The 26,458-nt window shown below is 40.5% G+C and overlaps 1 protein-coding gene across 2 annotated transcripts in view; it reads left to right on the forward strand.

Annotated features, from left to right (window-relative positions):
- The first annotated feature begins 17,413 nt into the window (after positions 1-17,413).
- Positions 17,414-26,458, forward strand: part of AP3B1 (adaptor related protein complex 3 subunit beta 1) — a 155,437-nt gene continuing 146,392 nt past the window's right edge. For both annotated transcript variants that reach the window (XM_066340008.1, XM_066340009.1), the window contains exon 1: positions 17,414-17,567. In XM_066340008.1, the coding sequence (XP_066196105.1) occupies positions 17,437-17,567 (131 nt within the window). In that variant the 5' untranslated portion in view covers positions 17,414-17,436. The remainder of the gene's footprint in view (positions 17,568-26,458) is intronic.

Raw genomic sequence — 26,458 nt, forward strand, 5'->3', positions numbered from 1 at the left:
AAATAGTCGGATGGAAGAGGCAGATAAATTTAAATATGTGACACATGGGACCATTTAAGCTCTTGCAAAAAACAGAGCCAGCTCCTTGAATTTCATACCTCCTGACAGTAAATAGAGCAATGTTCATTTCAGTCACATGTTTGGAGGCTGTGTATTAAAATTAATACCTTAATTTCTGGGTGATTTTTAGTGTCCCAGATAAGGTGGCTAAAATAGCTTAGCTAACTTAATCCACTCCTCTGTAATCATGTTTCTGGGATAATCTAAATTTGTGCTATTAAGTGAAAGAAGAGGTGGAGGTTTTTCACTGCAAGTTCATTAGTTTTAACCTCAATTTAGTTATTTACTTTGATATCAAAAAGAGATGTGCAGTAAACAATAAGACATTTTCAAAAACTTAACCTCTGAACTGGATAACTATCACTATTAGCAGTTGGGCTGTTGTGAAAAATCTTATCAAACCATATTTTGGCAACAGTTCTCTTCTCCCTGTGCTCAACGGCCTAAATTATTCTATTGGTAATTTTCCTGTATCCATCACCTTTTCTCAAATGAAAGCTGCAGTTAAGAGTAAACCTCTCCAGTCCTATACAAAAAGTCTCCCCAGCTGGATCTAGTAAGCACAAACCAGGAGGTTTTTCAGGACGTCAACTAAGTTCTGTTATGCTTAGCTTTTTTCATACATTGTTATGCTAAAACATCAAATGCTGTAAACCGCATAGTATTAAACTTTACACCTAATTTTAAGGTAGGAGAGAAATAGTGATCCTAATTTATCATCCCAAAACTTTCCACAGGCTGTACAAGTTCCATCCACCTCCTTGTCTGGTGCACTTTTGCTACTGAAACAGGCTATCCAATTTAGCTCAAAAGTAAAAACATGGTTTTGTCTTCTCATTGTGCTTCAGTTTCCTGGTCCAACATACTATATTTTATATTTATCACATAACTGTAAGGCTATTTGCTTCACAAACAATAACCACATACCATAAGCACACGCATGTATTCAAAAGCTGATTTAGGTAGCTGTAATTTAGGTATTGTTCTACATAATATTCTGTGACAGCATATGACTCTGCCTTCTATTAGACTGGTCTTGCTTTATCTAGTAGAGAACCAGGATGCCAGCTGAACTCCAAACCTTGTTACTAAAAATGTGTCAAGTAGGTCAGTAAGGATGTGAAGCTAAAAAAAAGAACCACTGCAAGACTGTTCTGTGGTGTCTGATCTGTGCTCACAGAAGCAGCCTGCGACCTGAAATGCACATTGTTGTAGCTCTGTAGATTTGCTTATTTTGGCTTCTCCTGGGGGCAGGATAGAGTGTCTGTGGCCTTTCTGCATGAAACAGCCTGTCTCAGTCTGGCTGATAAGGGAAGTGGTTCATTTAAAGTCATGCTCAGCTCCTGTAGGCAGGACTGGTTTTCCTTAGAATGGACTCTTTACCTACCAAACCTGTAACCAGTTTGTGCTGAAGGAGGTTTCTGCAAACACCCCAAGGATAGCATTTTACTGTGTAAGCCTGTCTCCTTCTGGCTTTTGCTGCTTAAATACCTGAAGTATTAACACTGCATTAACATAACTTATTTCAACTGTCTATCTTGAGAATTTCTTAAAAATGAAGCTTTGGAAATATGAAACTGTATTAGATAGAGTTTTCTTCAATAATTGTTTCACAATTGGTTTTCTTTTATGTGGAAAATGCTGCATGTGTATGAAGAAAGTTATTGAATTAACATAAGCTAGTGTTATATTTTTCATGCTCTCACCGATGTGGAATAGTATTGCAGAGATTTCTGTGGGTATTGTCAAATATACTACAAATCAATTATTCTTCACTTTCAACTTCAGCAACCTGTTGGAATACAGTGAATGCTGTCAAGCCAATGACTGTTACAGGGACCAACAGAAGGATGCCTTCTTTGTATGATTGGGATTTTGCAGTGTGTGAGACAACAATTATAAATCATCTGCTGTAGCAGGTTTATGTACTCACAGCACCAAATCTCTGAGAAAAATTTACTTGATATAATGCAGCACAATGACATCTGAAGAAAACGAATGCATTGGATACAGAAATCTGCAAAGGGGAGTTTTCAAAATAAAAATGGATTACCACAAAATAACAGTGTAAATTGATGATCCATTGGAAAGTGTTATTACAGAAAAGTTAGAATTGTCACATAAATTAAGCAGAACAATTTATCCACAGGATTTCAGATAATTAATGGAAGGTAATTACTTAAAATTTTAGACTCCTTTGAAGTAATGATAATTCTCCACACAACAATTTTCTTACTGACAAAACAAATAAAAGCCCCAGATAATAAGCAGAAATAGTGATTTGCAAAAACTGTAATTGACTGCATTTCCTGAAAAGGCTTTATAGCCACAACATATGATAAAGTAAGTTCCCTTTCTGAAACTCTTATTCATGCAAGCAATCCTCACTCATACAAGTAACTACAATAAAGGTAGTTAAAAGTAAACTACAATGTGTCTTCTAATGAACATATATACAAACCAGATCCCACTATCATAAAAGAGACCTAGAATAAAAAAGATTAGTTTTTACATTGGACTCTGTGAGTCTGTGTAATACACAGGTCTGTGAAAAAGTATGTTTAAAGCCTACACTGATGCCTTTTTTAGAAAGCAGTATCATATTTTGGTAGCTGTAAGAAGATTAAAACACAGATAATATTTTGAACATAATGGTTGAGTTAGGTCGATATGCAAAGCAATGATCATATTTACATTAATACAAAAATCTTACATAATAACATCACTGCCAATCCTTCTTATCTGCAGCTGTTAAGCAGGGAATGTATTTGTTGTACCTATAGAAATTAAGTAAAGGTAGTGTGTTGCTTTTTCTCCATGATATTTAGGAATGGAAAAGTTTTCACAAAGTCAAAAATTCAAATATATTAATGGACTCAAGTAATTCTTCCCTATGACTTCTAATTAAAAAAACCTCCAAACCATACAATGTAAACCTAATATGTTAAAAATGTAACAGTGTTTCAGGTACAGATACACTTGGCTTTTAATCAGGCTGGGTTTTCAATCTTGGCTTTTTAACGTGCTTAGGCTGAAGACAGCTAGAAATAACTAACGAAACAGTCCCAACCCACACAGAATGTCACTAGATTCAATGCGGGTCAGGTGAATGCCAGCAACATACTCTCATTCACCCCCAAATCACTTTCACTGAAAAGTGCAGGTAAGCACATATAACAATATTTTCTCAAGAGAACAAAATATTGACAAGACACTGCATTCCTTGTGAAGCCTCAAGATCCCCTGGGCAAAATAAATAACCCATTATAAATAAACGCTTGGCTACTCCCATTCTCCACATCACATCTTTACAATTAATCTCACTTTTTGTAAATGTATTGCTACATAAAACATAGAAGAGGAAATTAGCAACAGCTGACTACCCCTTATCCAAAGCACAAAAGCTCATTAGTAATGTTAAGCATTTGATGGAAGTTTCATGTGAAAACATCTACCTCTTGTGCCCAAAGTTGGAATTGCCACAGACAAATTTCATTAACCAATAAAGAATATTATAATTTCCCTTCAATGCTGTTTTATACTAATAGTATAGCTCTTCACACTGAAAGCATCACGTGGAAATTTGCACAGTCTTTTTCTCTCTATGGCCTAAAAAATCAGGGCTCAGTAAGGGCCAGGCTCTCCTACGGAAGGAGGCCACACCAGGAAATCACCATGTTAAAAAAGTTTCAAAAGCACCTATTTCTAATGTCACTAAGTTAAATTAGATGCCAAAGTTAAGTTTACTTAAAAAATGTAAGAGTAATTTCAAGTGCAAAAAGTGCCTGATGAATACGAATTTTTATTTTGCTGCTAGGAGGCTTAGAATTCTGATTGATTTCATGTGGGTAGAAATGAGTAAATATTACCAAAATCTTTAGAGAACCAGAATTGGTGTCTTTAACCTGGTGTTGTGGAGATGTTGGCAAGGTTTTCTATTTTGTATTCCCCCAACCTTCTTCTAAAACTTCATTTTATAGGTGATTTATTTATGATCTACCATTTTCTGTCCCATTAAGTTTTCATATTTTTCTTGCCCTTATTACTATAGAAGAGATTTTCTGTACTGCTTCCATGTCACAGACTCAATTAAAAGAACACCAGAAAGGCCAAATTGGGCCAGAACAGGAGGTCATCTCTTAGTGTACTGCCTTCAAAGAGGAAAGATTTGAGATTTCCCCAACCTCCCTTTATGTTTGGTATCAAATTTCTAATGTATGGGAAGTTGACCGCCACTCAGAGAAACTAAAAAGGAGAAAATAATACACAGAAAGAAAGGAAGAGCAGTATTGATGTAGGTCCAAAGCAGTGCAGAAAAGAGGCACTTAGGTAGCCAAACTATTGAGTTCCTACACAGCTTTAAATTTAAACCTATTGCTGTTTCATGGAGCCTGAAAGCTCATCTCCACTTAGAACTGAGTTCTGCTGGTATACTCTGTCCTGGTGTTTGCAACTCCCCTAAAATAGGAGTGCCAAAATTCAGACACACTTCAGTGCATTTGCAAGAACTTGGGTAAAAGTAGCCTGCTCCTCTAAATTACTAACTCTGCTTAAATTAATTTGTGCTGGAAAATATTCAAGTCCTCAATTTTTTTGAAAACAAGTATGTAAGTGTCATGGAATCATTAAAGGAAATGACCTCCAAGATCATCAAATGCAACCTTTGACCAATCACCACCATGCAAAATAACCAAAGTGCCATATCCAGTCATTTCTTGAACACTTCCAGGAATGGTGAATTCCCACTTTCCTGGGTAGTCCATTCCAATGCTTAGCTACTCTTTCAGTGAGGAAATTCCCCCTAATGTCCAACCTGAACTGCCCTGGTGAAGCTCAAAGCAATGTCTTCTCATCCTGTCTCTTGCTGCTTGGGAGGAGATACCAACCCCAGCTACACCCTTCTTTCAGGCAATTGCAGAAAGAAACAAGGTCACCCCTGGGCCTTCTTTTCTCCAAAATAAAGAACACCAGCTCCCTCAGCCACTCCTCACAAGACTCGTCCTCCAGACCCTTCACCAGCTCTGCTGCCCTTCTCTGGACTCATTCCAGGATTTCAATGTTTTTTTTGATCATGAAGAGCCCAAAACTGGACACAGCACTCGAGGTGTGGCCTCAGCAGTGCCCTGCACAGGGGGACAATCCCTGCCCTGCTCCTGCTGCCCACACCATTGCTGATCCAGGCCAGGATGCCATTGGCCTTCCTGGCCCCCTGGGCACAGCCTGGCTCATGTTCAGTCACTGTCACCAGCACCCTCAGGTCCTTTCCAGCCCCTCTGTCCCAGCCTGTGGCCCTGCCTGGGGCTGTTGTGAGCCAAGGGCAGGACCCAGCCCTGGCCCTTGTTGACCCTCACACCACTGGCCTCAGCCCATGATCCAGCCTGCCCAGATCCCTCTGCAGAGCCCTCCTGCCCTCCGGCAGGTCGGCACTCCACCCACACTGGTGTCACCTGCAAAATGCCTGAGGGTGTGTCAACTCCCTCGTCCAGGTCATCAATGAAGGCATTAAACAGGACTGGCACTAGTACTGTTGAAAGGCCATCAGCTGGATATAATTCCATTCACCACCACTCTCTGAGCCTCACCATTCAGCCAGTTTTTTACTCAGAAAAGAGTAAAAGAGCATCCATCCAAGCCACGGACTGTCAGCTTCTCCAGGAGAATCTATGGGATTCCAGGAGAAGCTGTGGGCGAGAGTATCAAAGCTTTACCGAAGTCCAGGTAGAATACATCCACAATTTTCCCCTCACCTATTCAGCATGCTATTCTGCTCATAGTTCCCAAAACGGCCAGAACTCAAGTAGCATTTAGACAATGGTCTCAGCCACTTGGTGGGACTTTCCTTCTGCAGAGATAGGAGTTGGCCACAGAATGCTAAAAAAACGGCTTGGTAACTTCAGAGGAGAAACCGCAATTTGGTCTTTGTCTCCCTGTTTTCAAGGAATTGGGCATTGCAAACTAAGCTGTATTGAAGAAATGCTTTCGTCAAAGCAGGAGGAAGGTGTTTGGCATTAAGGGTGAAGTCTCAATGCTTTAACTGTCTTCAGTTCCCCCAATCCAAAATCTAACTGAGTTTGTGCATGGGTGAGGTTGTGTTCTCCAATGCTCCGCATTATCTTCTGCCGTAGAAGCAAAGCCCAATACACAAAGCTCTGCTGAGCAGAACCAGACACAGACCACCCTGGTCATTGTGAAGATGTATTCCCTGCTGTCTCAGCTGGATTCCTCATCCCTCTCCCATACCCCCACTATTCGAACTCATGTGCCAAGTTTGTCTATGCTACGTGCTCAATCTGGCATCTTCAAAGTAGTTCAAACTCCTTTTGAATGTCCTGCAAGAAATGCTCCTTTTGTACAACACTGACCATTACTTTGGCTTTGCTTATCCCATTAATCTATTTTTTCTAACAGAATAATTTTGACAAGCTTTGCTTGCTGTGAAGCAACTCAGACCACTAACAAGCGATGTTTTTTCTCTGTAAAAACACTTTTCTCTACCCAGTAAAAAAAGGGCAATGGAAATGCAGCTGTCTTGTTTCACTAGCATTTCATTACTCAATCACTAATGATAAAAAGAAGGAAGAAATGCAGACATCAAACACCATGGAAGCAGAACTTTCTGATGAGGATAGTGTCAAAAGGTTTGCATGACATATTAGCAAATCTTTAAATGCTTTATTAAAATTTGAAAGGAAGTATGTCTAAGACCTCTGCTACTCTTAGGTACTAGTTGTTTGTCTGATATTTGAATAATGCACCTACCTTCTAAGATACTATTTCATTTCCAATAAACTTTTGTAGAAAAGCTTTCCTTGTTTAACTTATGGAACAAATGGGTACAGAAGGCCAAATAGGATTTTGCCTCATCAGTATCGTCTTATCTCATATTTCTTTCATAACAAAAGGAATGACTGAAGTAGCTTGGAATCTAGGAACAAACCCCTGGATTGTAGTTCTCTGCTTCAGAGAAAAAGGAATTTTTGTGTGATATTTGCTGTTTTGACTCAAGTGATTAGATGGAATGAACTGCTTTGTCGAACACTTTGTGGATCTAATAACCATGCAGCACCAAAACATTATAAATGAAGGATTAGATAACCAGCAAGCTGGGATTTGGTGTCCCTGTGAGCAGAATAGATGGCTCATCCTTGCTGTAGCACCTCAAGTACATAGTAAAGATAGCCATGATAACCCTATAAACATCTTATATTTTTTAAAGACTCATTGCAACGGTTTGGCAGGAGAAAACACAAATTTTTTTTATGTTTTCACAGGAAATATCAAACAAGACCTGGAGGGTTAAATAAGGCTGAAAACAGAAGATGCTTCTGTTTTTCTTTCAAAACAGGAAGCCTGAATGAAGTGCCAGCTTTTGTGATCAGAAGAGGATGTGCAGCCTTACTTGCATCATATGTGGCATTCTCCAAAAACAGATAAAGTAGGGGAGTGATGTGTCCCTTAGAAGAGAAAGCAGAAATTGAAAGGTAGCATGACTTCATTTCCATTCTGGTAGAAGTTGTACCATTCCATACGCTAATTTCTTTCGTGCTCCACACAATTTCTCATTTTTCAGCTTCTGAACTGTGTTATAAAAGGAATATCTACACTTTTATCTAGCTGCAATAGGAATAGTGAACTGAAATACGTAAGATAAGAACAGATGTAACACCAAAGGTTTATCTAGAATCAAAAACTTGAATTACCAGAATCAGAATCTTATGGAAGAATATCAGAACAAGGAGACTACATAATGATGTTTCTCTGTAGTAAAATTGTGGTTCAGGAACCTCCTGAGCCAGCAATGTTTCAATAACCTTTGTGTTCAATAACCTTTTCTTTCATGGTTTTGACTTGTTCTTTGAACTCATGGAAACTTCTGATCAACAGTACTTCATGGTTAACTATCAAAGTACATATTCAGTTGTGCTGTAGGACAAATATGTCTTTATTTTGGACCTACAATATACTGATTTTATATGATAACTCCTAACAGATGGGATAATGAGTCACATTCTCTGTGCAATTCATGAATTTATAGATATAGATCATAAACCAGAATGATTTCATCAAATGTCAATTTTCTATGCCACAGAGTTCAAGTCCATTCAGGCTTTTTCCTTTCATATCTAAGTCATTCTTTATCTTGCTCTCTCTGTATCATTTCAAGTTTTGTTAAATAACATCCTCAGATGCACTGAAAAGAATTAAGTACAAATTTGTTTATTTAAATGAAGCCTATGCTCTAAAAAATGCTCGTGAATATACACAGGAAATCAACAGTAAGAGCTTATAAATGTGCATTATAATTCCTTTATTTTAGTCTTTAAAATAATAAATGAAATAAATCTACTTTTACATACTTCTAAGCATTTGTATTTGTATTCACATAAGTGACTATGAATTCTCCTTAATTTGAATTTCCTACATTTTTTTTGAGAAACAGGACATCTTGTCTGAGCAATAATTCTTAATCATAGGAAAAACACTTAAGATTTAGTAAACTAAACACGAGTTAGCTTTTGAATCTCAGTTGTAGGGCCCTGAGAAACCCTTATCTCATTCCAAAACAAACCAGAGATATTATTCAACAGAAGACACATTTCAGTGGCTTTGGGAGTGCCAGGTTAGGAATGGTTGCTATTAAGATACGACTGAAAGGGAAGCGTCTGGCAAAAAAATGCTGGTTTGTTTGGTTTTTTCTCCTTGTCTGAAATTATCTCCTTTGTATCTACTGTTATTTCCAAGATGCTATTTCAACTTTCTCATTCTTGGTCTGCCAGGAAAATAATTTATTGGCCTTTTCACCTCTTTAATACACAAGTACTCTTGAGTGTAGGAATTGCTTACAGATCTTATTCTCAGACAGTTCATTATGTTCTTTCCAGAAACTATTTATAAATTATCATACATTTAAAAAAAAAACCTGTTAGGATAAGTAATTCAAGTGTTTCACCCTTAGGAAAATGTGAAGAAGAATAATTATTTGGCATTATGCCTTTAATTTCTCCCTTTGTTTCTCCTCCAATAAGACTATCCTATGTTTCTCACACAAATCCTATTACATTCTTGTTAAGAATTGTATCTTCTATGATTATTGCCTGAAAGAGCCGCCATAGTTTTCTGAGACTTCATTCCTCCTTTTTGCTCATTCCAGTTTCTAAAACCAACTTTCTGCTTTTCTCTTATTTAATTCCATATTCCACTTCGTATTTTGTTTTTAAATACACCAATATATCAATTAATCAGTAATGAAATGAATATGAGGTATAATGTGAGCCTGTTACTGAATGGAACAGGGACCCAGTAACAGAGGTTGCACAGAAGGCAGAATTACTGAATATCTTCTTTGCTTCAGTCTTCACTGCCAAGGCCACCCCTCAGGAATTCTGACGCAGAAGATCAGGGAGAAGGTCTGGAAAAAGAAGGACTTTCCTTTGGTTGAGGAGGATTGGCTAAGAGACCATTTAATCAAACTTGACATCCACATGTCCAGAGACCTGGACAAGATGTATCCATGCGTGCTGAGAGAGCTGCTGGACACCACTGTGAGACCATCTTTGGAATGTCATGGAGATCAGGAGAGGTGCTGAGGATTGGAAGAATGCAAATATCACCCTGGTCTTCAAAAGGGGCAAGAAGGAGGACTCAGGAAAATACCAGCCAGTCAGTCTCACCTCAATCCCTGAGAAAGTGACAGAGCACCTCATTCTGGAGACCATCTCTATTCACATGGATGACACGATGATGATCAGGAGTCATCAACGTGGAGAAATCACACTTGCTTAGCCTGATTACCTTGTACAATGAGCCAAGTACTTGGATGGATGACTGGAAAGTTGTGGATCCTGTCTACCTCAACTTCAGAAAGTCTTTTGACACTATCTCCAATGATAGGCAAGTGCAGGGTCCTGCTCCTGGAGAAGAACAACCCCAGGCACCAGCACAGCCTTGGGCTGACCTGCTGGGGGGCAGCTCTGAGGAGAAGGACCTGGGGCTCCTGGTGGACAACAAGCTGTCCATGAGCCAGCAGTGTGTCCTGGTGGCCAAGAAGGCCAATGGGATCCTGGGGAAACATTAGGAACAACACTGCCAGCCAGTCATGGAAGGTGATCATGCCTCTCTATTCAGTTGCAGTGAGGATACAGCACTCCAAATGTTCTGGGCTCCTCAGGACAAGAGACATGGAACTCCTGGAGTGGGTCCAGCAGAGGTTACAGAGATGATGGGAGGACTGGAGCACCTCACTTATAAGGAAAGGCAGACAGAGCTGGTTTTCTTAGCCTGGAGAAGCCTGAGAGGGGATCTATCAATGTGTAAGTATTAGAAGGGAGGATGTCAAGGCTTTTCTCAGAGGTGCTAAACAACAGAATGAGAGGCAAAGGGCAGAAACCAGAAGTTCTACTTGAACATGAGGAAGAACTTCTTTACTGTGAGGGTGCCTGAGACCCAGAACAGATTGCCCAGAGAGGGTATGGTGTCCATTTCTCCAGAAAAGAGATTATTCAAAAGCTGTCTGCACACATTCCTAAGTACCATTGGTCTAGGGAAACCTGCCTGTGTAAGAAGGTTGGACTAGATAACCTAGAGTGGCCCTAGCCAACCTTAGCCATTTGATGATTCTTTTCAGTTCCATGATTATTTTTGATTCTGTGATCTTAAACAGGTGTTTGTGGTTTTTTTTTGGTTTGTTTTTGTTTTTTTTTGTTTTTTTTTTTTTTTTATTACCTCCATGGGACATGACACATGCTGCATGCTGTAGAAATAGGGTCTTATTTTTTAAGGGCAGTGTGCTCCAGCTACAGAGGAAAGGAGCATGCTATATTCATTCAACATCAGTAAAGCCTGTTCTGGTACCACTGTAATCTGTACCAGGAATAATGCATAGTTGACTCCATGCCAAAGAAATCCCAATGTGCACACAGTGTGCTTGCAACATGCTAACCTACTCTCTGCTTACAGCCAATTGCTCAAAATTGCCCATATTCTCTTCTTGTTATTGCACATATTGTAATTGCTGTTTATCCAGCAGTAAACTGAATTACAATCTCAATCTCAATAACTGAATAGAGGTTCTTAGGGAGAGATCTAAGATGACTGGAAGATATAGAAACACTCTGAGAAGATCTTACAAACCTGCTGTTCTTTTAATGATTTTTATCTCTTTATTTCTGCCAGACAACTCACTTACTTTTAGAAATCAAGCATGAACACAAATATGTATTACCTGCACTAGTGTAGTTTAAAGGCAGAACATGTAAGATGTGCAGGTTCACAAGCAACACAAAGGTTGCAGTCCTTAGTAAGTGTGCCTTGACTAGCTTTAAAAACTCAGGATCCAGTAAGACACTTGAAGTATTCCAACAGTCAAGGCATGTATTTCAAGAGCAGCCTAACTCAGTGGAGCTTCTAGTTAATGGCAGCACAGTACAGAAGAGATGTTACAATAAATATGTACAATAAACATAAACATAAACCATGTACATGTACCCCCTTCTTAAAGCCATTGATCTAAACTAAATTTAAAAAAAATCTTTAAATCAATTTAAGTTACAAACTGTAACTATCAAACTAAAATACTAATAAAGGCAGATATGTTACAGTATAAATTGTTTATATAGGCACAAGGTTTTAAAAAAATATTTCAACCTCATTACTTAAACCAGTTAAATATTTTGTTGTAACTGCAGACTTCATGTTTCTCTAGATTGAGAAAAGGAGAAGATAAATTGGCAAACCCAAGCCTATAGTTGTTTCACTAATACATCTAGGAGGAAACCTAGAATTTATATTAAAAAGGTCAAGACTGAATCTGTAACTGGTGACTTCCTCAGAATGATAGTTATGACTAGCTGGGGTATTTGAGAGAATCCACCACACCCTGAATTTCTTCTCCTACTTAAAAAAATCTGAGAAAAAACCAAATGTTTTCATTCTTCAGGAGTAGGGTTTTTTTAATATTACGATATAGTGTAATAAACATTTGAACACAGATTTCAACATTTAAATCTATTATTTGAGATCTGTGAGCATTCCTTTCATGGGAGTAATGGGAAATTGTTGGCAATTTATTTTTGTTTCCTGCTTTGATATCATATTTGATGGTGCAATATTTAAATATCTGGGGAGATTAAACAATGAAAAAAATAACAAATAAGATTTTCAATCACAGTGAAGTTTTGAAAGCTGGTTCACCTTCCATTTTACATGGATTTTAATTACCATCAAACACACCAGGTCTGATAATAGTATAAGAGTATCACGGCACTTATTCCACTGGAGATATTTGTATTTTCATCATAGTTTTTTAGTATTATCTCAATCTTTTTCATTCCAAGGTATTCTCTATCTAAAAGTAATACCTAATATTATGTTTTCAGTTCTACTAATATCTGGTTTGCATGTTCATGCTTGAAGAAATTACAAAGAACTCTACAACTGAAGAATTGTTTTATTTTTCAAATATTTCTGTTTTGTGTTCTATACTTTTGCTTTTTGCTTTCTACTTTTCCTATTCATCATTTAGCTAAAATTATCATAACCATTTGAAGGAATATGAACTGATGAAGATAAAATACATACATCGTGTAATTTTAGAGTTTACAGAAGACCTGTATAATAAAAGTAATAAAAGAGAGTTTGGAGTCTCATGATTTCAGAGTTGATATGTGAGCTCCTTTTCTATGGATAATGGTAGCCAATCCTGCTAAGAAGGAATAGAGAACAGGAACTTTTGAAAAAACACTCATTTGCTTTCATTACAATTGTTGCAAATGATTAGAAGCCAATTCAAAATAAAAGAATTTATTTAGCAATTTTTCCAAAATCAAATTGAAACGCCACAATAAAATCGGACAACATCCATCGAATGCTGGGCGGGCAGAGTGACAGCAGCAAAGGTGCCATCCAACCTCTGACCACAAATACTGGGTCTCTACATACCGTTTAATTATTACAGTTTATTTATCCCGAGGCTAAGTCCACTGAGAGTCCAAATATTCGTGTATCTCTTTATTTCCAAGGGAGGTTTTGAAAGGGGTTCCCCTAAGTATGAAAAGACGATTCCAGAGTCTTCCCGAATCTCGTCTTTGGGGAGTTGATTTGATCATCCTCCCCTATCAAGATTGATATCAGATGTCAGCAGCTGTGAAGTGGAGGCCCATCCTTGATGAATGGGCCATCTCCATTCCTGCCATGTCATTTCTGTTGCAAATGTTGTGGTTTCACAACTTGCACAATAGGCCTTGGAATCTTGGAGACCCCTGGAGTAGCTTTTAATTGATCAAACTTTTGATAAAATGTTATATACACGAATTTATACATTACATTTACCACACAGTCACAAATCTTGATTAATCTCTCAGAGAGAGACAGATTAAAGTGTTTTTCCTGCTCAAGACTACTGGAAGCTGGGTTTATGCCTCACACTGAAAACCCATTATTCCAGGTTGGGGAATGAGTTCTTGGCGCTTAATTTTAAAGTAACTTACTATGCATCAGATTTCTAAATCATAACTGAAAAAAAAATCAAATTACAAGAAGTTTGGATTGTATGATTACTTATCCTTTATCAATGACATTTACAAGTTAAAACTCTTGCACATTTGTGTAAATTTGCAATACTAGCACATTCTGCATTTATTAGAGCAAAGCCTTCAGTAGCTTGACATTTCTCTTATATGGAGAATTCCATTGAAAAATAATTTTCTTACAAATGCATCTCCTGTCTTTCTATAACAAATAACATACTAATAATCTGAGCCACAAGAGGGCACAAAACAAGCATTTGGCAGTCCACTGGCCAAAAAACATATATAACTTGATAAAAAACACTGCAAAGTATCTTGTGTCAATGTTTCAGAAAGCCTAGAAAAGTTAATGTGTGCTGGAACTACAAAATTACAGCCTGTTGAGCAATGTAAATCTTTCCCCCTCAAATGCATGTGTTCACACCACTACACATGGGTTTTGATGAAAATGTATATGTTTGTCCATACAAATACGTCTTCCCTTCCACTGAGCCTTGGAAATAATTTCTCAGTGCAATTCACTTCTAAAAGCTGTGTCCATGCTTATATGTGTACATGCTTGTATGTGTTCACACATTGTATAGTTGTTAACATTGTGGATGGCAAGTAAGAAACCATGTAATTACCAGACACTAGGTAAGTAGATTTGTGAAGACGGTATGAATAATGGAGGTGAAATCATTTCAGAAAGGAACCTAAGTGGAAAACTGAGAAGCAAAAGCCTTTCATGTTCTCTCTTTTAAATTGTCTGTTCATTTTCTTATGCTGCACAAAACTTTGAAATATAGAATGTTGTAACCAGTGAGTTCAAGTTGAGAATTTAGATTTGGAATAATTTGTGTTTCACGATTCTGTAATTTTGACATAATTACATACAAGTATAAATTCAATGTGCAAATACTTTATCACTGCATGGTGACATTGAAGACAACTTAGACAGGTAAAGGCTCTTCATTGAACAGTTGTGGTATATTTCAATCTAAAAACTATATGAAGAACTGATAGCAGAAGCTTACAGCTAACATTCCTGATAGCAATTTTCAATTACACTTCATAAACCTTTAGGTATATCTTTTCTCATTTTCAAGACCCTTTCAAGCTCTTCATCACTGTTACTATTTCCTTCTCTTCTCATATCACAGCCCCATGATCATCGACTTCAATAGCCATTTCTCTTATTTTTGCCATTTGTACTCCCACAAATTACTCTGACATATTCTACAAGTCTATTGTTTTCTTTTTCCATCTACTCTAAGATTACTTAAGTAGTACACGCAGCAACTACTACGTAGTAGACGTACATGGTAAAAAAAAAATTAGTTTCTTGCACTTAAGGAGTTTTTTAGTGCTAATACAGCCTTATTTTATAGATTTATACAAAGAGGAAAGCAGTTTTAACTTCTTGCCTCAGAGAACAAGCAGACAGTCTTAAAAGAAACCAGAACAGATCTACCTTACAAAATGTTGACTTGGCCTCCTATAGATTACCCTTCCCTACACTATATGTGCCTGGTACACAAATAAAAGACATAGCTAGTGACCTCTTCATGTAAACAAAACCATATTTGGCGTGAAAATTCAAGTGCTGTTTCTGTTAAAATTTTGAAATTTGAAAGGAATAGGCATGGTCCAAAAAATGGAGACAATTTCTAAGGACTGCCGACAGAAATTCTCAGATCTTTCTGCAAAGAGAATCGAGTATACATTTTTGTCTGGTTCAGACCCAATTCTCCACAAGGTTATTCGGTTTTGGATCCTTTAAAAATCAGGATGTAGAATCCTCTCTAGCTCTGTGTGATTGAGAGGTGTCTGCCTCAAATGGAATCACTGGATGTGCATCAATAGTTTGTGTGACAGTTCAAGGTAGTAAATAGTAAGATCTTTCTCTCTACAGGGGAAGAAAACTATGATGACTGTTACTGCAAACAGTGCAAAAGGCAGAACTAAATTGGAAGTCTAAAAAAACCAACAAGTAAAATGGAGAAGGACAAGAATATTCACAGACGGCACTTTACAATCTAAACCATGACTTTCAAAAAACACTGATACGCAGGAAAAAAGCTGAGAGATCATAAAAAAAATAAACCACTGGCACCCATAGAAGACAGTTATTGAGGACAACTACCTTTACATCAGCCCTGTACTCCTAATAAATCCTTTACCGGTAAACCCTTTTGTAAAAAGTTTATTTGCTTGGTATTGTCTCAGTTTCAATCAGAAAAGTACAAGTTGCTGAAAAGCAAATAAAAGAGCTGCTTCAGAGAAATATGAGAATTCCCCCCTCCCCCTCTTTTCTTTTCCTCTCTGGAAGATAAAAGGTATTGATTGTGAACAAGTAACCTATTGGAAATGAGCTTAGTCCTAAGGACGAAAAGGTTGCAATCCACTCAGAATGTCAGGATATGTCAGGAGAGGGAATGAAGGGTGTTTTAATGAACACAGATTACTCCTGAGACGCTAGGGCGAAAGACGCACATAGGAAACGGAACTTAGGAGAAACTTCCCTCAGAAGACTTCGAACTATTCTTTTATACTTCCGGCGTCTCATATGCAAACAGTTGCTTCTAATCTAGGTTACCTTACTTCTACCGCCAGCGTGAAGTACCGCGGTCTCTAAAAGCCACAAACGAGCTGCTGCTCCAGGCCAGGCTCTGCAGCGCAAGGAGCCGCCTGAGGGCCGTCGAGGGGCGGCCCCGCTCGGCCCTTCCCGCCCCCGGCCCCGCTCGGCCCCGCTCGGCCCCGCTCGGCCCCGCCCCCGGCCCCGCTCGGCCCTTCCCGGCCCCGCTCGGCCCTTCCCGGCCCCGCTCGGCCCTTCCCGGCCCCGCTCGGCCCCGCTCGGCCCCGCTCGGCCCTTCCCGGCCCCGCTCGGCCCCGCTCGGCCCCGCTCGGCCCCGCTCGGCCCCGCCCCCGGCCCCGCTCGGCCCTTCCCGGCCCCGCTCGGCCCTTCCCGGCCCCGCTCGGCCCCGCTCGGCTCCGCTCGGCCCCGCCCTCGGCTCCGCTCGGCCCCGCCCTCGGCTCCGCTCGGCCCCGCCCTCGGCTCCGCTCGGCCCCGCCCTCGGCTCCGCTCGGCCCCGCCCTCGGCTCCGCTCGGCCCCGCCCTCGGCTCCGCTCGGCCCCGCCCTCGGCTCCGCTCGGCCCCGCCCTCGGCCCCGCCCCCGCCCCCGCTCGGCCCCGCCCCCGGCCCCGCTCGGCCCCGCCCCCGGCCCCGCTCGGCCCCGCCCCCGGCCCCGCTCGGCCCTTCCCGCCCCCGGCTCCGCTCGGCCCCGCTCGGCCCCGCCCTCGGCTCTGCTCGGCCCCGCCCCCGGCCCCGCTCGGCCCCGCCCTCGGCTCCGCTCGGCTCCGCTCGGCCCCGCCCCCGGCCCCGCTCGGCCCCGCCCCCGGCCCCGCTCGGCCCCGCTCGGCTCCGCTCGGCCCCGCCCCCGGCCCCGCTCGGCCCCGCCCCCGGCCCCGCTCGGCCCCGCCCCCGGCCCCGCTCGGCCCCGCCCTCGGCTCCGCTCGGCCCCGCCCCCGGCCCCGCTCGGCCCCGCCCCCGGCCCCGCTCGGCCCCGCCCCCGGCCCCGCTCGGCCCCGCTCGGCCCCGCCCTCGGCTCCGCTCGGCCCCGCCCTCGGCCCCGCCCCCGGCCCCGCTCGGCCCCGCTCGGCCCTTCCCGCCCCCGGCCCCGGCCGCACGTCCGGGCCGTGCCGCCCCGCCCCCGCCGCGTGACCGCCGCGCTTCCGGGACAGCGCTGGGCCGGCGTCTCTCAGGGCGGCCGCGGGGCTCCGGCGGGGCAGCGGCACCAGCGGCACCAGCGGCACCAGCGGCACCAGCGGCACCAGCGGCACCAGCGGCACCAGCGGCACCAGCGGCACCGACATGTCCGGCAACGGGCTGGCCTACAGCGAGCAGGGCGGAGAGGCGGCCCCCGAGCTGGCGCAGGAGGCGGCGCCCACCGTGACCCCCTCGGCTTCCGCGGCCTTCGGGCTGTTCAGCAGCGACACCAAGAAGTAAGGCAGGGAGCCCCGGGCTCCGGGCGGGCGGTGCTGGGCTGGCCGGGCGCTGTCCCACGGGCAGGGACAGTCCGAGCAGCCCTGGAGAGGGAGCCGCTCCTCCCGCTCGGCTCCCCCCTCGTGACTCCGCGGAAAAGTTCTCTGCCTTGCCTTTAAAGTGTGCGCATATAGCGGGTTATCTGCAAACTCCTTCTTTTGGCTTGTTCGGAAAGGTGCTTTTCGTTTCTCCTCTGTTTAGGCGGCTCACCGCGGTGGAGGCGTCCTAATTTTGCCGTCAAATGTGTATATACATATAAAGTGTTTCTAAAAAAAAAATAAGTGTTTGTGGGAATTACGGTTGGATCAGGGCGAGGTGGCCAGCTCGAAGTGGGTGTTAACAGTGTTAACAGTGCCTTGGTCAGAAGTCAAAATGAGGAAATGGAGAAGATAAAAAAAACCCAGACAAGTGCACAGAAAGGTACAGAAGGCTTTCAGCTCCTTAAAGTAAAAGTGGATTGGAGAGGAAGAATGACCAAATTGAAGGATCAAAAGGTTTGCTAAGCTGGAGTTGTATTCTACAACGAATTGGAAATCTATTCCAGGAGCAACCAATAAAAAGCACCATAAACTAAGGTCTCATGTACATTAGAAAATCAATTGCTGCGTCTTCAGTTTGATTGTTCTGCACAAAGAGAACATCTATGCTCTGGGAACCTCGACTGATGTGTTTATTTGTGAGCCACAGCAGAGTAAATCACGAAAACATGAAGCTCCTGGCACTCTAATGCTTAGCACTGTGAGACAGTAGCTGATGGGCCTCCTCAGTTTGTCAGATGAGTCTCATTTCTTTTTCCCCTCCTCTTTTGCTAAATACTTCACTTTTTTGTTTTGTTCCAGTTCAGATTTTCACTGCTGTAGTGTAGCTGTAGTATCCACTGTGCTTCTGTGGATCTGTGTGTTGTAGCTGATTTACGTTGTTTGCACCCTTCTTTTTTTGTCCTCTTCCCTAGAAACAACTTGGGACTTTATTTCGAAACCATTATTTTGCTACTTTCTTTTTTTCCATGGGGTGAAGGGTATCCTGTTCTTTGATCATGGCCATAGTTTTCCACATTACCCCTAAACTTAGGACTGTTTTGCAGGTATATCTCTCTGTTTTATTAGATGCAGAAGCTGAGTTGAGTGATTCTACCCAAGGCTCCCCAGTGGTCACAGGGAATAACTGCTCTGTGGTCCTGAAATGATTTGTACATGTGTATGTATATGGATGTCCTTTAGTGTGGAAGAACCAGAACAGCTGGTTGACCTGCCAATATGTGAGCATGCCAAATTAATTTATTGCTCCTCTAGACTTGCTCTTACACTTACAGGAGTGTAATCCTCTGTAACAGGAATGACTTGAGAGGAAAACAGATATTGCTGTCTGTGGTCTTTTTTAGCTGACAAGTGAATTCTTGCTGAAATAGGGCTTTATCCACAATTCACTTAATGCAGTTCACTTCAGCTTAACACTTGCGTGGTTAAACTCTGAGTATGGGTTGGGTAGCTGAGGAACAGACACTGTGAAGGGAGGGTGATTTGTGTAGTGTGAAAATTTCTGTAGCTTGAAAACGCCACTGGACTGCAAGTGAGGGTAATTGTTAGAAAAGCAGACTGTGTGGCACTCTAGTTGGAAAATGCATTAGTCATTCATCATGCTGTTCATTGTATTTCTAAGAGTTCACTCTAGTTATATAGCAAAACCTGCTCTTCAGAAGGCAAAGTAAGAGAATACAGAGAAATGCAAGATGTGTCCTTGCATCTTGTGCATGAAGGTGTGGGTTTAGTGAAATATCTCACTGGTGAAATGAAAATTACTGTTAGAGCTTTTTAAACGTTGTTTGCTGATCTCTCTAGATTGTCTCTCATCATTGCTGATCGTGTCTTGATATCATACTGTTGTTTCAGTGCTTGGCAAACTTTTTTTTTGTTGCTGAGGAAGGAGGATTCTTCTTTAGGTCTACTGATGAGACAAGAAATACTCCTCAGCAGAGGGATATATACATATAATTTATGTCCCAGAACATAATTACAGTAAGAGTTGAACCAGAACCTGGTGCTTGCCTGTTGCCAGCTGATCGAAACAATGTCATATAGTTAATGTATAAGTATCAAGATACTGCTGTAAACACTTTATTGAAAAAGTTCAGTCTCTTTTCTTTGTGTTGTCTGTCTTCTCCTGTTTGTCACAAAGAGGTAAGCCTAAATGGTTATTAAAGTAGTGAAGTTGTTGGGATAAGTTGTCTTCAATTTTGTGAGAGAAGGGCTCACACAGAGGCACCAATCAGTATTGGTTGACTTAAATTGGAAATCCAAAGTTTCTCTAGTATAAATTAGATACACTGTATGTATTCACTGCAGTGAAAATAAAAAAGTTAAGAATACAACTTTCATCTGCTTCTATGAGGTGACTGTTTAGGACAAAAGAGAGGGGGGAAAGAGTTTTCTGATCTCTCTGGAGTATTACGTACAACATGTACATAAGAAACAGATTTCTTATTGGTGTTGACTAAACTGAAACTGTTCTTGAATAAGAGATTTCATAACAAATGTATTATACTGCTGCTAGCTTTTTCTGTGAGTATTTAATCCTGACTAAAGAGGCAAATAGAACTTGTGCTTTTGGTATGTACTGCTTTTAAAGCCTTTTTGTTAGTTAGATGAATGAAGTGGATCTGGTGTTCGGTGAATGGAATTTTTGCATTCATTCTGTTAACCATCTCAATAACTAAATGATTGAAAGATCCTCCATACATGCAATGAGTCAGTCTGAGCCTTCTTGTGTGGAAAGGGCCCTGTTGCATGACTGGAGATGGTTGTTGCTCTCCTTCCTCTCTTCCTCTTTCGCACTTGTCAAACGAACTGGCATGTGTGGTGTTCCTTTATACAACTTGTGTATTTATGTTTTAAGAATGTGTTTGTGTGTTCAGGTTAATAGTTTGACACTTTTCTTTGAACTGGTTATATTCTAGATATTCACATGTCCCACATGTTTCAAAAAGAAGAAAAAGGATCAGATTCTGGTTCCCGGAGTAATGGGAACAGTGTGCAGAGAAGTCTTTGCCCACAACAGAAGTTTTCAGTGAAAAATTTGAAAAAGCCATTGGGTTATGTGAATCTTATGGACAAGCTGAATCCAGCACATGGGCCTTCACCTGTTTCTCTGTGTTCTAGATTGATGGACTCCATGCAGTAAGCACTGGCTAGCTGGAATCTCAAAATCTCCTGTTTAGTGTAGATTCACATCACCTAAGTTAATAGAATATTTTTGTAGTTACATTATGCTTTATTACATTATTATTGCTGTAAGTGGCGGAGTGAAAATTCTCACCACCTTCCAACATGTAAGAGTACCTGGAGAGCTAATTAGAAACACAGAATCCCTGTTAATTGTGTATATATTAGACTACAGCTATAACTGCCTACAGTTAATTTTGGGTGGACAGAGGATTTTCATCTATATTAATTACCTTTTAAACAAAACTTGCCTCCATGTAAAATTGGAATATTATAATGTTTCGTACTTGGAAATGGTACAATTTCATCAATAAAACTTTGCTTTATTGCTTTATCTGATAAAATGTAAAATCTTAGAGGTGAACCATAGGAGTACATCAGTAGATGTCAATTGTTAAGTACAGTATTGAAGCAGATGGCAAAATTTATAACACACATTTTCAACTTTACTGATTTGCATCACTGTATTTCTGCCAAGCAAAATACGTTTGTAATTTATTAGATTTTTTTTATTGCAGTTCTGGCTTACATGTTTTGTTAGCCATTCGTCAGAAAACTCGGCAGTGCTGCAAACTCATTTTTCTTTGCAGAGATTTGCAAGCCTGTTTTGCAGAGAGCTGAAGGTGGTGATTTCATTAAGATACTCATTCCCCAATTCTCTGTGCAGAAGACTTTTCCAAACCCATCAGACCTAAAAACTTGCTTTCAACAGCTGCCAGAGGTGTTCTTGGAGTCTTAAATTGATCTAGTTTTGTCTTGGCATATTCTGTTCAACCAGTCACAGAGAGATTGTACATAGATTGCCATTTCTGAAATTCTTGGAGGAGACTCCAGCTCTAATATTCAAACTTGATGCATCCACTGGCTCATTGGCACAACTTCTTTCTTTCTCCATCTGTTAAAATGGCCCTATGCCCACCAATATGGTGATATGCCAGTTTCAGTAGGATGTACAGCCCAGCAAAGATGGATGGTTTGGATGAACTGATGAGTCTACAAGTAACATCTAAACCCTCTGGTTAGTGTAAGGATAGGAGCTAAATGCAGTGTACAAATGTGGGCATGCTGTTGCAGAACACTTCTGCTGAAATCTGTCAGATCTGATGGGAAATGACACACAATGAGTGGTTCTTATTGCCATGCACTTGGCACATATGAGGATGCAAGCAATGAACTGTTGATTTGCTGTAATGTAGTTACTGTAATTTTTGACTCTGTAATGCAGTCACTATATTTTGGTGAGGCTTTTTTATTTGCTCAGAAAGGCAAGTTTTACAGTTTAAGGTCTTCGCTGTGGTTTCTGCGTATTTTCTGTGTTGTCATGTATTTGCTTTGATCTGCATCCTGAATGGTATTAAACTGATGGATCTGCAACTGTTACAAGACTGAAAGTCGACATTTTTCTTGTTCTGCTTTTTGTGAAGGCTCTCCTTGTCAGTGCCACCCCTTGATAGTTTGGATACTTGGAGGAAACCAGAATGGTTTTGACATTCTGCCAGAGGATGAACAGCATTGTAATGCCGTTAAACTGTGCTTCTGAAACCTGGACATATATGTAAATATACTAGCACTGAGTAGGTTCTGGCAACACCACCTCTGCCGTGGTAAAAGAAGCTTTTTCTCACAGTTTTTGGGAAAGCTGGAAACACTAGGCATTGGATTCAGTTATCCTTGTGGATCCTTTGCAGCTGAGAATATTCTGTGATACTGCAGTCTCGCTTTCTCATAATTTTTTCACATCTGTCAAATGCTGCAAAGTGATCTACAAATGTCTGCAAATTCTGAGCTAGCTTCAAGACAGACTCTAAGTTGACACAACCATTTGAGTGGCAGCACCACTCCCTGTGACACTCTTTCAGCCTTCAGGAAACTTTCTTCCACTGAGGAAGATTTGTCTGTCTCTGGCAGAAGTTTCCCTGCAGTATTGGTGGTGCGGATACCATCAGAAAAGGTTATATGCAGTGCCACTGTAAGGCTGAGTCTTTTCATCCTTTCAGACAGCATTTCTTGTTGCTGGGTGAAATAGTGTCCTTTACAACTCTACTGACCGCAGATAGTCTTAGCTGAAATCACAGTCTGATCCAGAAGGGATTTTAAAACTTCTCTATTATGCTAGCTGCCATCTGGTTAGAGCTTTTGAGATGTAGGTAGTCTACATATCTGCACTGATGGTGGTGATAGCAACAACTTACAGGTGTTCTCAGGTATTGCTCAGGTGCTACCTATTCGCAACAGAGATGCTTTATTTAGTTTTTAACTTTATGCTTTTTTGTTTCCTCGATGAAGAGGAAAGACTGTAACTAACCATCCAAATTGCAAGCGCTTTGAGAAATTAGTGACAAAAGAACAATTGAATGAGTTAAATTATGCTTCTGGTCAGACTATAACTGGTTTTGTTCTCTGTGGCTGTCACAGGATACTATAGTTATCCTGGTTTTCCTTGCATCTCTAGTCTGTCCTTTAAAACTATTGAGTTTACTTTTTCTGTAATCTGCTTCTTTTTTAGGAAGAAAAATTAGGGGTGGGTGAAAAAGAAATAAATTCTTGTCTCAATTTCTCTTTAAGCCATAGAACAGCTACATTCGTAGCCATGTGATTCAAAACTTCCTTGAAGTAATTGAATTCTATGTCGTGAATTAGAAGTGAATACATTGTTACAATGGAAGAGGATGGTAGTACTGAACAGCACCACAAGATGTCATTCAAACAGTTTGTGGCATAGACCGAAACACAGTGAAACTCAGATTTCTTAATTTCCTGCTAGAAGAAGACCCTAAATCAACAAAATTAACTCAAATTGCAGCATGTATTTGCTGCCAATTAAGCTTCCATGTTTTATGGGTCTGAAATCAATTTGCAGTTCCTCTGTAAATGTTAAGTTCAAACTTGTTTAGAGTTTACACAATAGCATGACCTAGAATAGACCAATTTATTTTAAAAATTTTGCACTGCCAGTAAAATGTCAAGAAAAAATTATTTTTAAGGAAACATAGGTTGTTCCCTAGGACCTTATTGCTACTCAGGTGCCAAGAGTAAAGGTTACACTGCTCTGCCAATGTGTATTTTCTGCTTCACACTTGGTAACATTCACATTTTTTTGAATTTTATGTTGAAGGCAAAAAAAAAAATCATTTTAGTATGCTATGGTTAAAAGTATGTCCTGCCAACCGAAGTCTCTTGAATGCATTAACAGTGCAATTGATATTGTGTAACTGAAATTATGCAGTGGGTGTAAAATCTAAAACAAGAAATGCATTGTTAAAACTCAGCTGAATGAAACTTCTGTAATTCTGTTCTATAAGAGGTTTTTTCCATAATACTAAAACTTGTGAAGCTTGCTTCCTCCCTAGTGGTGGATTTGTTTACCACTTTCTGTATCTTACTTGGCAGTGCTGTAGTGCTGTTCTTATATATGAAGACCCTCTGTCTCACCAGGGTTTATTTGTTTAGAGTTCACTCTCCTTTCCTTGGGAAGATTACAACTTAGGTTACAACCAAGGTTGTGGTTGCCTTGCTGGTTGGGCTTTAGTTGTGGTTTTGATACCCATGAACCTTCTGCTTTATTACAAAAAGGGCTTATGATTACTGCATGACTTCTTTCAGCAGCTGTCTTTCAGTACATCAGAACTGTAGCAAAACTTGAAAATCTTTAATGTTTAATGTTAAGATGTTTTGAAAACAAAAAGAAAACTAATGTCTATTTTACCAGAGTGGAGCAAGTGTTTTCTTCTTAATGAATGCCAAACGACATGCTGCAGATTCTGGATTAATATTTTAGTATAACTAGAAGTTTGTCATATTTCCTACAGGGAGACAAAGTAACTGAGAGAGAGGCCCAGATTTATCACTGACATAGCTGTTTAAACCTCAGTGATGAATAGTTCAGCCTGACTTTTTTTTTCTGTAGAAGTGGGTAACATTGCTTAATGGAATCTGTAATCCTAGCCTTATCCTCAGCAAGATGTCAGTTTTTGTGACCAAATGTGTGCTGACAGTAGGATGGCATATTCAGAACTTTTCTTTTGATGCTCTTTGCCATAATCATCATGCAGAGTAAGGTGATCAAAGTGTTTTCTAGCATAGGACTCCAGGCTGTTAAAGCATAATCTTGTGACTGGCAAGATCTGAGGTTGTTTTTTGTCTTCTCTTTTGTTCCCTACACTCCACACACTTACCACACCCCTACACCTACCACCCCGTTTATCTTGGAATAGTTGTACAGATTGTGGTTTTTAATGGCAGGGGAGGAGAGAGCACTAGAAAGAGCATAAGAACTAAAAAAGATTAACTGGTGTTTTTTTGTTTACTTTCTGATACTAACATCTGTAAGATTAATCCAAACTGGTAGGTCTATCACTGGTCCTACGACCATACCCTTATCATATCTACAAATGGTACAAAGGTATGAAGAAAGCAGTGCTTTCATGTGGAAGGAAAAAAATAGTGTGTATTTCAAATGCTGCAACTGTACAATATAAAAACATAGAAGATAGTTAGAAACTACCTCCACTTAACATTCACAATGTTTGAAGGAGAACATATTATTTGGGACGTGTTTTGTGGTGTCCATCATGTTGTGTCATTGCAGATCTCCCATGTGTGATACTTGCCATGAAAGTTAGATAATGAGTTTGCATTTTTAATTTACACTCCTTTAGCTTTCAAATTCTAGTGCTGTAGAATACAAGCCTGTGGTGGTAAAGATTACAAAGGCAGCTGGGAACTGATTCCTGATGTTAATAATTGACTTGTTGCCTTTTATGGTAGATGCTATACAAATACTTGCTTGTTAGCTGCTGTCCATTTCAGAGATTGAATCTCATTTGTTGTTGACTTGTCTTGAAAGTATACAACGATCATATTTAATAGCACATACTTAGTATTTTGTATAATATTTCTAATTGCAGTCCATACCAGTGCTTTCAGCTTGCAGCTTTTGAGGACAGTGGGCCTGTATTGAAGTAGATGTTAAGACACTAGATTATGCTTGGCAACTCAAGGGAAATCTTGTTACAGTCTTAAAATGTTGCATCATTGGGCAGACAAATAGGAATCTTCTTTTTTTTTTTTGTATTTTTGGTCTTGGAAAGTCATTCTGCTTCTTCTTATTGTTAGGAAAAATGGCTGAGACTATATGCTCTGGCAAAAGTTTGGTGGTTTTTGCATCTGCTGTTGTTGGGATCCTTGCTTTCCTGCTTATATAGCTCTGCATCGTTCATCAACTATCAGATTAGGCTTTAAACCTGGTGTTGCTCCTGAAGTAATAAAGTTTGTATTTCAGTCATCTATAATATGTACGTAACTCTGTCAGAGTAGAATCTCTCTCAAAGTTTTAGCAGGGAGAGGCAAAGGTATTAATGCAGCTGAGGGTTGCTTGCATTTTCCCAAGCCCCTGGCAAGTGGAGGTAGGTGATAAAGAAAGTATTTGTCTAGGATTGTGTATTGAGGAACTGTCACCTCAGTATAACTAATGAGTATAGAATTCAGTCACATGAATGCTAGTGTGACTGCAAAGCTTACATTTCTACTTTCTATTTTGAGGGATTTTATTTAAGGAGTGAAATTTCCTTGAAAATTCTTAATGATCAAAAGATGAAAATATTTTCATCTTTTTATCAAAAGATGAAAATAGA

The sequence above is a fragment of the Sylvia atricapilla genome, chromosome Z (assembly GCF_009819655.1).
Source record: "Sylvia atricapilla isolate bSylAtr1 chromosome Z, bSylAtr1.pri, whole genome shotgun sequence".
In the NCBI taxonomy this organism is placed as follows: Eukaryota; Metazoa; Chordata; class Aves; order Passeriformes; family Sylviidae; genus Sylvia; species Sylvia atricapilla.